This window comes from Macaca fascicularis, chromosome 11 (assembly GCF_037993035.2).
Source record: "Macaca fascicularis isolate 582-1 chromosome 11, T2T-MFA8v1.1".
NCBI classification, from domain to species: domain Eukaryota; kingdom Metazoa; phylum Chordata; class Mammalia; order Primates; family Cercopithecidae; genus Macaca; species Macaca fascicularis.
The window spans coordinates 61,774,973-61,788,712 of NC_088385.1; the positions used below are offsets into that span (position 1 = coordinate 61,774,973).

The 13,740-nt window shown below is 39.2% G+C and overlaps 1 protein-coding gene across 4 annotated transcripts in view; it reads right to left on the minus strand.

Annotated features, from left to right (window-relative positions):
• Positions 1 to 1,971: 1,971 nt before the first annotated feature.
• The window catches only part of TESPA1 (thymocyte expressed, positive selection associated 1), a 34,146-nt gene continuing 22,377 nt past the window's right edge, over positions 1,972 to 13,740 (minus strand). For all 4 annotated transcript variants that reach the window (XM_015430993.4, XM_074005914.1, XM_015430992.4 and 1 more), the window contains 2 exons: positions 12,815 to 12,914; positions 1,972 to 2,290 (listed from right to left, as the gene is read on the minus strand). In XM_015430993.4, the coding sequence (XP_015286479.2) occupies positions 12,816 to 12,914 (99 nt within the window). In that variant the 3' untranslated portion in view covers positions 1,972 to 2,290; position 12,815. The remainder of the gene's footprint in view (positions 2,291 to 12,814; positions 12,915 to 13,740) is intronic.

The window sequence follows — 13,740 nt, forward strand, 5'->3', positions numbered from 1 at the left end:
AGCAAAGGGATATAGGGGCGGGGCCATTTTATAGGATTTGGGTAGATAGTGGAAAGTTACAGTCAAAGCAGGTTGTTCTCTGGCGGGCAGGGATGGGTGTCAAAAGATGCTCAGTGGGGGAGCTTCTGAGCCAGGGGAAGGAATTTCACAAGGTAATGTCATCAGTTAAGGCAGGAACCAGCCATTTTCCCTTCTTTTGTGATTCTTCACTTGCTTCAGGCCATCTGGATATATACGTGCAGGTCACAGGGGACATGATGGCTTAGCTTGGGCTCAGAGGCCTGACAGTTTGGTTCTGCTTCCCTGCCCAAATCTCATGTCAAATTGTAATCCCCATTGTTGGAGGTGGGGCCTGGTGGGTGGTGATTAGATTGCCGGGTAGAGTTTTCATTAATGGTTTAGCACCATCTCCCCTTGGTACTGTATAGTGAGTGACTTCTCACAGGATCTGGTCATTTGAAAGTGTTAGCACCTCCCCTTTTCTCTGTTCCTCCTGCTCACACCATGTAAGATACCTGCTCCCACTTTGCCTTCCATGAGTTAAAGCTCCCTGAGGCCTCCCCAGAAGCTGATGTTGCTATGCTTCCTGTATAGCCTGCAGAACTATGAGCTAATCAAACCTCTTTTCTGTATAAATTACCCAGTCTCAGGTATTTATTTATAGCAGTGTGAGAATGGACTATATCATTCTTTAAATGAAATACTCTCAGCTCTTTCTGTTCTCTCGTGACCAAGATAGCCTTAACTTTCCCCTCAGCTTGCCCAAATAGGTTTCTTCCTGACTCCAGGCCTTTGACCTCCCTTAAGAATATTTGCTTTAGGAAAATTTATGGTAGTTCTTTCTATTTCTTGAGATGTAAATCTTCTCACAGCCTCTTTCCAGTTTTACAACTCAGGAATATCTTTCTCTAGGACCTGAGAACCACCTCTTTGAAATGCAAACATCAAGGAAGGTTGTGCCCCTGTCTCCTGGTTTCTGTGGGTGGGAAGGGTAGGAAACTTGGAATGGGGGCTTTTTCCAAATTGCAAAACTATCTTAATAGGAGAAAGTTCATTTTTTTCTTTTGGTATGGCGAATTAGTAAACACAGATGGTTTAAAATTTTTCCACCCTAGCCCTTTGTCTCTGCCTCACTAGGTATCAGATTTAGTTTGTGCCTTCTCCCCTAATGCTGGCAATAGCATCAGAACAAAATCAACTTCTGTTTATCATGTCTGGTGTAACTTTTTCCTTTTCACTTTTAGTTATGATTTCCCTCAAATTCCCTCAAGTCCCTCTCTTCCTGTCATTTTTTTTGTCTCATAATTTATTAGGCAGCCAAATAATACACTTCTGGAAATGCATATATCTTACTTCTCCCATCCTATTAATACTAACACTTTCTCAGGGGAGAAATGTGTCCAAGATGCTCTGAAACCTCATACTGCCTAAGAGAGCACTACATGTGCTCAAGCCCTGTTTATTGACAAAACATTTAACTTCCAAAGCAAACTACAGCTGTTAATTAGCTTTAAAAACATGCCATGATTTAAAAAAAATTATTTGTATTGTTTTCTGCCAGCAGAAATAGTGTTTTCTTCCCCCACAACGGCTAGGAGAAGAGACTCTGAATCCTACTTATCTCTTTTTCTATAAAGATGCAAAATTTTGGGTAGAAAAAGAAACTGGATTTAAGGAGGAGCCTCCAAGTTGATTTCTTCAAAGGAGGTCTCAAGAAGAAAGATAGGACTCTGGTGTTGTGGAAGATTTTCTGGAATTTAGTTAGGAACACAGGGATGAACAGAGGTATAGAGGGAATCCTACTGTGAGATGAAGCATGCTTTTAGAGCCAGAAAGTGAGATGTCCTTCCTCTCTTAGCTTGGGCCCTTTGAAAGTACTAGAAACAAACTTGTCCCCTAAACTTGATCCTGAAGTCTCCTAACTGCCCTTGGCAATGTCAAAGCTTGGGAGAAAATTAAGGCTTTGTCCAGTTTACTGTGGTCCATATTATATATTTTAATACATACATAGTAGATACACCAGTGTACAGAGAAACAAAATGATGTGCCTAAGGTCTTTCTCTGTGCATGCAGCTTGTGGCAGCATTAGGATGTAGATTCCAAATCGCTCAGTCTGGTCTTCTTTCCCATGTACCATGCTGCCTTTCTCCTGCAGAATTTGGGGGTTTGGAGGACCAAGGTGTAGGGGCTGTATGTTGAGGGCAGTGCAGTTTCCTGCAAGAGGTTGGAATTAGGTTTTCTATGAAGCCACTTCTGTCAGACCACATGCTGTTGTGGTGGCGGAGAAAGCCTGCAATGGGAATAAAAAGGATACATATCATGCATTTTTGAAACAACTTTGGGTACTGAGGTTAGTAGGAATTTTCATACCTCAGCTGTGGAAATGTTTCTCAGTATTATAAGTGATATTTAAAGTCATTAGCAGCAGCAGCAGCAGCAGAGTCATGTGACTTACGGTTTCTGTTCTTTTCATCATGAGGTGAGATTCCTGCAAGAATTTACCTCTTACTGTTTAATACTTATAAAAGCATATATTTATACCTTTATTCTTTTGTATAGATTGCTGAGCACTGTTGGAGAATATCACTAAACCACTATCAATTCATGTTCTGCACCTTGAAATGAGTCTAACATTATTCACCTATTCAACTAGCAATGCATTTTCTATTAATAATTATTTCTCTTGTTTTTTCCCCATAGTAGAATTCTCAAATTTTTACCATTCTTTTCCTGACTCACACTTTTTAGTAATGACCCTACAGGAAAAAGAGAGAAAGAAATAGGCAGAATTTTTCTTGACTTCCTCTCCAGATGACCAATATAACTGTATTGACACATATAATTTTTTTTTCATTTTGTCTTTGCTCTGATCTCAGAGAAATATCTGTCACACTACTTTATGGCTAGCTACACCCTCCAAAAGTGCCTTGGATCTCATCTCATCCCAGTTCTCAGTGACTTCACACCATCATCATCCCTGATATGGTTTGGCTCTGTGTCCCCACCAAAACATCCTGTTGAATTGTGATCCTGAGTGTTGGAGGTGGGACCTCATGGGAGGTGACTGGATCATAGGAGCAGATTTCCCCCTTGCTGTTCTCATGACAGTGAGTGAATTCTCATGAGAGCTGGTTATTTAAAAGTGTGGAGCACTTCCCCCTTCTCTCTCTCTTCTGCTGACCATGTGAATATGTGCTTGTTTCCCCTTCCCCTTCTGCCATGAATGAAAGTTCCTGAGGTCTCCACAGCCATGCTTCCTGCACAGCCTATGGAACCATGAGCCAATTAAACCTCTTTTCTCTATAAATTACCCATTCTCAGGTAGGTCCTTGTAGCAATGTGAGAACAGACTCATACAATCCCTTCCCTCCTAAACCATGGCCTTTCCCATTCTATTGATTCTTTCTTTCCAGGGAAATATTTACTGTATGCTGAAACTTTCCCCATCCTAGAAAAAAATTATTTACCTACTTTCTTTTCATCATTTCTTCCTCACTTTTCATATTAATATTTTAAAGTCTTGTCACCCAAATAAAAATATTCTTATCAAGGTTAGTAATTGTTATCTAGTCACAAATACAATGGTATCTTTCCATTCTCCTTCCTATTGGATATTTTATGGTAAATGTTACTGAAGACTACACCCTCCTTCTTGAGAGAAACATCACTTGGTTTCTATTTGCAACTTTTTTTTTCTAATCAATATTACTCCTTTATATACATTGTTTCTTGATAAATCCTTAAATATTAATATTTCTAAGTTTCTTTTTTACTTCAGATTCTGATTCTGCATACTTTCTTGGGTAAGCTATCTTTCCTCATGCCTTCACCTATTATAAGTAAGCCTTGAACTCCAAAAACCTCAATTTCTAGATTCCTTTATCCAACTGCCTTATGGATTGCTGTTTGAGTTTGCCCTCCAAAATTCATGTTGGAATTTAATTGCCATCGTGATAGTATCAAGAGGTGAGGTTTTAGGGAAACAATTAGGATTAGATAAACCCATCAGGTTGAGGTCCCATGATGGGACTGTTGGCTTGATAAGAAGAGGAAGGGAGAGCTGAGAGGGCATGTGCTTGCTTTTTTACCATGTGATATTCTCTGCCATGTTATGAAGCAGTAAGAAGGCCCTCACCAGATGTGGTCCCTCAACCTTGGACTTCCCAGCTCCCAGAACTGTAGTAAATAAATTTCTTTTATAAAGTAAAATAACCAGCTTGTAATGTTCTATTATAGCAACAGAAAATCAATGAAGACATGGGCCTCTTTTTTATAGTATTTTAGAAGTACCTTACACTCACCATGTTCAGATACAAACTCATCAGCTTTTTCTAAATAGTCAAACAAGATAACTAGATATTCTTTCAGTACAGTGTTAATCTTGACTTTCTCTTTACACTGCTATTTTACAATTTTGCAAGGGCAGAGATTACTTTAGAGATTTATGTTGGGTAGAGATGCAAAGAATTTCCATCCAGTGGAACCAGTAATCCGAGAGATAAAGTTTATGCTGTTATTGAATATTAACCAGTTTTGTATCTAATATGGCAATCTATTAAGTTATCTCTCTGTATAAACTGACTTCTCAAATAGTCTTTGGACCAGGTCAAGCATATTGCTGGTACCTTTAGTAATTAATGAGTTCAGTAAAGTCTTTGAACATGTTTATCTACATTTGCATGAGAGTCATTATTTTACCTTTTTGAAAATTATACTTTAATATATTTGCCTTCCAAAGTGTTATTCCTATTTTACTTCATTCTTAATAAAATGATATTTACATACATTTAATCGCCCAAGAGGAAACCTGTATGCCTTATCTTTCTTTCTGTTCCTTATTCCATTTTTCCTCCCCAAACACAAGTCTAATCGGTCCTAGCTTAGACATTTTACCTTCTAAATATCTCAGAATCTCACTCATCTTCCCCTCCATTCCCACTGCCTACAGCTTATTTCTGATCATCACATTTCTACTTAGGTTTCTGCAGTCGATTCTTAAATTATTTTCCTTACTCCGCTGGCTTCCTACCCAGTCCATCTCCCATACTTCTGCCAGAATCATCTTTCTAAAAGACAAATTTAATCACATCACTTCCTTTGTAAGTTTTTCAGTGGGTTCCTGTCTTAGACTAAATCAAAACACTTAAAATAACACAGGAGACTTTGTTTTATAACTTCCTTTCTATTTATCTTTCTTATTTTCAGTTTTGATCTTTCTCCAGCACATCCCCTTTCTCCCACTAGGCATAAGGTGTAGTTTCAGAACACAATGTGGTATTCCATTCACCTGTTTTTGAACTTATCTTTCTCTCTGCCTAGAATATCAATATTCTGCTTTTCCTTTTTCTACTCTCCTCAGTCACCTTCTCCCTGTTCAATGTTGGACGCATCTGTCCAGACTTACCTTTGCTACATCTTTGCCAACACACATCGTTAAAAAAAGTAATGTCATCTTCTGAGAGGTTAATTTCTGGTCCTTATGGCATTTAATGAAAAGTATTAATAATTGCTGATTTTCTTGTCATGTTTTTCACTAAACTATGTGCTCAAAGCATCCTGTGAACATTTCTGTTTATTCCGTATAATGCTTCTCTTGCTGGTGAGTTTACAAGAAGGCAAGTACATTTCAGTGGTGACAAAGGTAGTGAGAGAATTGCTACTTAGCTTAAAGGGTCAAGGCACACAGTAAATGAAGGTCAGATCCAAGTACAGGTAGTGAGGCTTGCCCAGATCCACAGTAACAGCCTAAACTCCTGCTCAATCAGGGCCATATGCTGTGATCAAAATGGCATTGACTTGAATTTCAGGAGACCTGGGCCTTAGTTCTGGCTCTGATACTAACTAGTTGCATGATCTTGTTAAGTCCTTTTCTTTTCCTGAGCCCATTCAAGTATAAAATGGATTTCAGGTAAATGAAATCACAAAATGCAAAACCACAGACAAAAGAAGACTGCTGTATCTTCTTGTCTCTTCCTCAGTCTTCCCTTTGTCTATACTGTCTCATTCTTTCCTTGGCTGTGGAAGGTGGAAAGATAATTTCTATTTGCCCGGCATAATCCCCATTTTCTAAGTTGTAGTTCAAATGGATCACCAAGGCTACTTCCAACGCTGCCAAGGCACGCGACTTCAGGTGTCAACATTCACATCAAAAGCAATGTAAGCATTGTTTTTGAGGATGTGCAGAGAAGAGGAGGTCCCGGCTTCATCCACACTACTTTACACAGTCCTTCTGGTAGAAAGAGCCTCTAGTAATTATACTGTATAGCATTTTCAGAAATATTGTCTTACGTAAGTCTTATATAGAGAGATGATGTCCACAAGATTCATCCATGCCATCACATATTGCAAGGCTTCCTTTCTTTTAAAGGCTGAATAATATTTCACTGTATATATATGTCACATTTTCTTTATCCATTCATCCACTGATGGACATTAAGTTTCTTTCCACATCTTAGTCACTGGGAATAGTGCTGCAGTGAAAATAGGAGTGCTAATGTCTCTTCAGGATCCTGATTTCAATTCTTTTGGATAAATACCCAGAAATAGGATTGCTACATCATATGGTAGTTCCACTTTTTATTTTTGTAGGAAACTTAGTAAGGTTTTCCATAGCCTTTGCACCATGTTACATTCCTACCAACAGTGTACAGAAGTTCCAGTTACTCTACATCCTTGCCAACATCTATCTTTTTTCTCACTAATAGCCATCCTAACACGTTTAAGGTAATATTTCATTGTGATTTTGATTTGCATTTTCTTGACGATTAGTGATATTGAGAATCTTTTGATATACCTGTTGGGCACTTGTATGTCTTCTTTCAATAAATGATAATTCCAAAATATATAAGAAATGTCTTCAACTTAATAACAAAACAAACAAATAGATCATCCAATTAAAAAATGGGCAAAGGTTGACAACCATCCCTTTGAGATGTAATTATCAAGGAAGATAGAACCTTTCTCTTCTAGTCTCCGTGGGCAGGTGGACGTCTAACTTAAGCACTTTTTTTAACTTGCAAGACCACTTCCTGTCTTAAAAATATGAGAAGTTTATTTTTTTCTTTGCATAAAGCCACTTGACTGACACAGATGGCCACTCCAATTACCAGGCAAGTCTAGGGTGAACTGTGAGCCACAGATGATTCTGTTAAGTCTTCTTACTTGAGGACAAAGTATTGTTTATTTGACAACAGCCATGTAATGGGTTGTATCTGCTTGGCTACGTACAAGGGTAAGATTTCGTTCTGTCTTTGCAATCTGTTTAGTGGATGTTCTGTAATGCATATCATAGTCTGCTTCAATGCTTATTCAAAAATAAAACTGCTTTCTTTCTTTTGCACCTTTGTGGAGTGATTTCCTGGGGTGGGAGGAGATTTTGTTTTAATTATATTTTCCCAACAGAGGCAAAACAATGTTGGTAAGAATTGTAAATGAGGTGGAAAAATATTCACATTTTCATGGTGTGCTCCCACTGTCCCTCCGCCTTGTCTAATCTCTTCCTACACTTCACATCTGACAGTCCCTCTTCAGAATTTATTTTGGTATAAAAATAACTGTGTCCAGTATCATCATCTATAAAATGGGGAATAATGAAAGATCTTATATCATAGGATGAAACGATTTAATATCCATAAGTGCTAAGGATTCTGTCTGCTATGTAGTAATACCTACATATATTTGTTGTTATTGGTAATATTATCATACAGAACCATCTTACATCAAAGAGAAGACTGCAGCTACCCAACTTACATAGGTTCCACCAAGCGCAAAACAGATAGTGCTTTGAGTTACCCACCATTTGGGGGTATCTCAAACTAGTTTTCTTCTTTGTCTTGTGCTCTGAATGAACATTCCCCCCAGTCCCTCCTGTCTCTTCTGCTGCCACCAGCAGGGTTGACCAAAAAAATGAACTTCCACCTCTAGATATGGTCACTTCACAAAGAGAATAAATATTGGCCTGTGCTACCTCAGATCTGGTAAAAGAAACAAAAAGAACAACAAAATATAAAAACTTTCTCCTTGGCTCTGCCTCTTATAAGCATGATAAAGGTCAAGTGGTTTAAATGTCAACACAGGAAACAAATAGAAAGGGCTGTGAATTTGACATTTTTGAGCATGGTGGAAATCATGAGGAAAGGTGTGGGTCATCCTTCCTCGGAACTTGGAGGAAGATTAAAACCTCTTTCCAAGCAGACACTAAATGAGAAGGTGGCAAGTGAAGAAAGCTGTTGGCTGGGAGTCAAGGTCCTCTTTCAATAGAAAAGGTGCCTGTTTGACTTCATTTCATGTTGCCATAACAATACCACAGATACGGCAATTTTTAAAGGAGAGAAATTTATTTCTTACAATTCTGGAAGCTGGCAAATCCAAGGTTAAAAGCCCGCATCTGGTGAGGGCCTCCTTGTAGCATCACCCTATGGTGGAAGATGGAGGGGGAAGAGCACGAGAGAGCAAGAAACAAGACACAGCCAAACTTGGTTTTATAAAAAGCTCACTTGAGATAATGAATCCTCTCCCACATGGATTAATAGTGACATTAATCCATTTACGAGGACAGAGCCCTCATGACCTAATCACCTCTCAAAGGTTTGACCTCTCAGCACTGCACTGGGGATTGAGGTTCCAATATATCAACTTTGCAGGATTCATTCAAACCACAGCAGTGCCCTTGTGCTAATTACAGAAAGGCACTCACCTTATGTGAATGAATTAGAAAAAATTGGAACTCGCTCTTAGAAGATGAAAGCCCTAGAGTTTTTGGATGGCAAGCTCAGTAGGGCGGGATTCTAATTCCCATTTGCCTGCTCAGCTGGGTGTCTCTGGGCAATGCACGGGCTGCACAATGCTACATGTTGGCTGGCTGAGTGCTGCTACCACTTCCTATCCACTACTAACAAGTAGTAGTTAATACCTGGGACTTGAAACGACATTATAATGGAAGATCATTAATCTCCAGGAAATAATTACAGACTCTGAACAAGGGAGAAGTGGGACTATTTCCCAGCAGAACTGAAAAAAATATCCCACTTAGCTCTGACTTTGATTGTGGTGAGTGAACTTCCGCCTTCCATATTTATCACACAGGCTTTAATATTGGCAGTACTGAGCTGTTGCTATAGCTCTCCCCTCTTCTGGAGATTTCTTAAAGGGTAATAGAGGAGTGGATTGAGAGAAATAGGTTATAGCTTTGTGAAAAGATGGTTAAACAAATGCACAGGACATTGGAAAAATTTGGGAGCTACTGTGACCCCTTCCTCAGCCAAAGACTGTGTCAGGAAAGAAGAGGTCTCTTATTTTTCTAGGTAATTATAGAAAAAAATTCTACAAAATATTTTCCTAATTTACTTGAGAGAAAAAGTGTATTTAATTTATAAATTTATTCTATTTCATTGATTATGATAAACTATCTTTTGTAAGACTCGTAATTATTTTACATTTTCACTTAAGGAGGCAAATAAAGACAACTAAATTGGCTGACACTATGAATTTTAAGGCACAACCTAATTTCAGAGATGTTAAAATGTGGAAAAATGTGTGCCTTAGAATCAATAAAATACAGCATTTTAAAACATACAGGTAATGGTTTAAATGCTGTAATGAAGCCCCATCACAGGCAGAAAATGGAATCTAGTTAGGTACTGGAAATGTGTGACTCCTAGCAATACTTTCTCCCTAGCAAATCAATTCTGATATTTTAAAATACTAACCTTTAGACAAAGTTGGGACAGGTTTGTGAGAGGAACTTGTGTTCTGGGCGTTGCATAGATTGCCCAGAAGTGTATAACCATATAAATCCTGCACACAGCCTGCTTTGTGGAACATCTTGGCATTTTTCTTGTGCAAGCCTGACATCTGCTGGACAAACGACACTTAAGCAAAGTGCTGCATTTTAGAGTATATTCAGTTCTTGGCAAGAACCTACTTGTGGAGTGAGTATACACTACACATTTTCTGAGAAGAATTTGCATGTAATTTTTATCTTTCTTCTTTTATAGGTAAGGTGTTTTTTCCTTCTGTCTTCTTTTATGATTTTTCCCTTTATTTTTGATTTTCTGTAGTTTAAAAGTTACATGCTTAGGTGTAGATTTTTGGTTTTTTTTTTTTTTTTTTTTTTTTTTTTTTTTTTTTTTGCGTTTATTCTTTTCAGTGTTCTCTGAGCTTTCTGGATCTGTGGTTTGGTATCTGACATTCATTTGGGGGAAATTCTCAATTGTTATTGTTTCAAATATTTCTTTTATTCCTTTCTCTCTTTCTTCTCCTTCTGGAATTTCCATTATGCATATGTTACACCTTTTGTAACTGTCCCCTTTCTTGGATATTCTCTTCTATTTTTTTTCAGTCTTCTTCTCTTAGCTTTTAAGTTTTGGTGGTTTTTATAGCTATAGTCTCAAGCTCAGAGATTCTTTCCTCAGCCATGTCCAGTCCACCAATAAGCCCATCAAAGGCATTCTTCATTTCTGTGACACCATTTTTTATCTCTAGCATTTATTTTTTATTCTAAGGATTTCCATCTCTCTGCTCATCTGTTCTTACACACAGACTACTTTATCCATTAGAACCCTTATCATTTGAATTGTTTTAAATTTCCAGTTTGCTAATCCTAACATCCCTGTCATATCTGAGACTGGTTGTAATGTTTTCTCTGTTTCTTCAACCTGTTTTTGCCTTTTACTATGTCTTTTTTTTTTTTTTAATAACTAGACACGATGTACTGAGTAAAAGAAATTGATGTAAATAGGCTTTTAGTAATGTGGTGGTAAGGTTTAGGGAGAAAGGAAGTGTTCCATGGTCTTATGGTTAGGTCTGAGTCTTCCAGTGAGCCTGTGCCTCTGGATTGTGACTCTCATCTGTGCTTCTCAGTCCTCTCTGTCCCCTTTGATGGGACGGGTTGGCTAGAGTAGGCTGGAGTTGCATGTTTCCCTTCCTTCAGGTCGGTTAGTCTCTGATAAAACCTCATCCGGTTAGGTTTTTGGTATCTAGTTTCTCCCGAGGGAAGACTTTGTTAAGAGGAATACAATGCTCTGGTGCATTTCAAAATGGTTCCTTTCTCCCGTCCCCTGTTGGAAACACTAGGGGAATTTTCTCCAGTATTTCCTGTGAGAACCTGGTTGAGCTCCTAGAAGTAAGACTCCCAGAAATAAGGGGCCTCCCAATGACTGGGTCTCCCTAGAGTTTTTATTTCTCAGACTGGTCCATGCTGAGCATCCAGTAATTCCTCGGTTATTGTCCGGGTTCTCTACTGTGGTTCTGATTGCTGGGGGAGTTTATGCTTTGAGGTTTTTGCTCCCATAAGTCATAAATCTTTGTATTTGCCCATTCTCTAATTTGAGGGGAAGTGGTTTGCCCTGTGACCCACTTCTCTGATGGGTCTAGAACGGTTACTAATTTTTCAGTCTGTTCAGCTTTTTACTTATTGTTTGGGCAGAGTGGCCACTTCCAACTCCTGACGTGCCAAACCAGCAACTGAAACCATCTGAAACTTCCTGAAGTGCGCATGACATATTGATGCCTTCTGCTATTTACCTCTTTTGTGGGTGACTAAGTATATACATATGATTCATATACCCTGAGATGTTGGTAGTAGGTAAGAGAGAAAGAAGAGTTTTAGATTCCTAAAACCACAGAGAATTAGAATTAAAACAGTTAGAGTTGTAAATATATTTGTGTGTCTGAGCAAGTACCACTGATATTTTGGAGTATTAACCAAGAAAACAATTGGACTAGAAAATGCAGAAAATGGTACCCAGATATCCAAAACAAAGGAATCTCTAAGCAAGGTTTATTTACTTAATTCAATAAAGATTTTAATTTATACTATCTGGGGAAAACACCATTATCCCTTATGTCATTTTCTTTGTGGTTGTAGTAGATGGGTGGTTAAAACTACAGGAAGACTAGTTTTCATTAGTTTAAATAATAAATTACTGGCCAAACTATTTAAAGGTATAAGAGATTCCTCTGAAAGAAAATTAATACTGAAAAACTCATATCTGGAGGAAAGAAATTTTAGCTGTAATAAATAACAGTGTGAAATTCATTTCCTGCTTTGACAAGGGGAGGGAGAGCTATGCTCATCAGACCGTAGTTGCAGAAAGGAGATCAGACCCTAAATGAGCATAACTGGGAGGTACATTGAGGAGTCTGCCGAGTCCAATGATGTGGGCTGATTAGAACATAGCTGAAAGCAGGTGTTGGGATATTGATTGCCATGGCTGGTCCTCACCTGTTACAAAACTTCTACTACAATGCGTTTCAAACTTCAATATGCAATGAATTATCTAACCTAAAGATCTTGGTAAAACTGTGATTCTTTACGTCTGGGGTAGGGGCTGACAGTCCACATTTCTAACAGAATCCCAGGGGATGCTGATGCTGATGCTGCTTGTATCTGTAGACTACATTTTGAATATTAAAGTTCTACACAATGTCTCAGGAACAGCATTTCTCAGACTGTGATTACCAGACCAGCAGCAATAGCATCACCTGAGAACTTCTTAGAAATGCAAATTCTTTGGTTCTATCCAGGCCAACTCAATCAGACACTCTGGGAGTTGGGATCCAGTCATTTGTATTTTAACAAGCCCTCCACGTGATTGTGGTGGCTGCCAAAGCCTGAGCATCATTGATCTAGAGAAGTATTTTCCAGCCATAATAGAATCACCTGGAAGCTTAAAATAATTAGTCATTGGTTTCCAATTAAATCAGAACCACAGGATGTGGGACCCTTTATTATGGGTATTTTTTTTAAAAACCTTCCTCATTTGATTACAATGTGCAGCCAGGTTTGAGAACTGCCTGAGAGAGGCCCACTTACTTCACGAGTCTTTGCCAGCAAAAGCCTGGTGGTGGGGCGGGTGCCTCTGTCTGCTGGGCCAGCGACTCTGACTCTCCTCCTCTTCACTGTTGCTTTGCACCTGTAACCAAGATCCCACAGACCTCAGCCAGAGCCAAGGGGGAAAGGGGGTAAGGAAAGGTGCAGGTGGCAGGTAGCTGTAGGGGAAGGAGGCTGAGTGTATTTGAGAGACACCCTCTTCTGTGGTGTCAGGGACACAGTAATGAGGAAGGCAGGAGCTGAGGTGTGGCTCTACATTCAAGGAGAGGTGACATACATGCAAATGATATTTCAAATAATCACGGCTTCTTTTGTGGCAAGGATTAAAAAGCTTTTTAAAGAGATCCCAATACCTCATGGAAGTACCTTCCATAGACCCAGGCAAGAGGAGTTCTGAGTTTTAGAGGGTCAGAAGAGTTGGTGGACTTAGACAATGTAAAGAGTTGGTGGACTTAGAGAATGTGCCCATGTGTCCTGCACTATTCGTTTTAGAACGTTCTTTGGTTACCCAGAATCACAAGGTTTGCTGGTCAAATGGCCCCAAGCCGGTTGCAGGAACGTGCGCTGGTTTTGACTGATGACTGTTCTCTCAAGGGCTGACCTCTCCAGTATTGTATGCAACCTAGGCCCGAATGATGACTGATGGCTGTTTGTGTAGGTGGGAGCTTGTGGCATTTGGATGTGCAGGCTCGGGTGACCAAACATGGGCATGCAAGGTCCCTGATGGTATAGGACAGGTCTGGGCATGGGAAGAGAAGGGGACAGGTCAGGAGCTGGGGAGTGGTTCTGCTCACACTGTCACGTTCTAGCACAGAAGTCCTAAGAGTCTGAGAATCCTAGATTGAAATCTGGACTTCTAGGTCTTTATGGTTAGATATTTGTCAAGGTAAGGGAGAATTTATTTTATT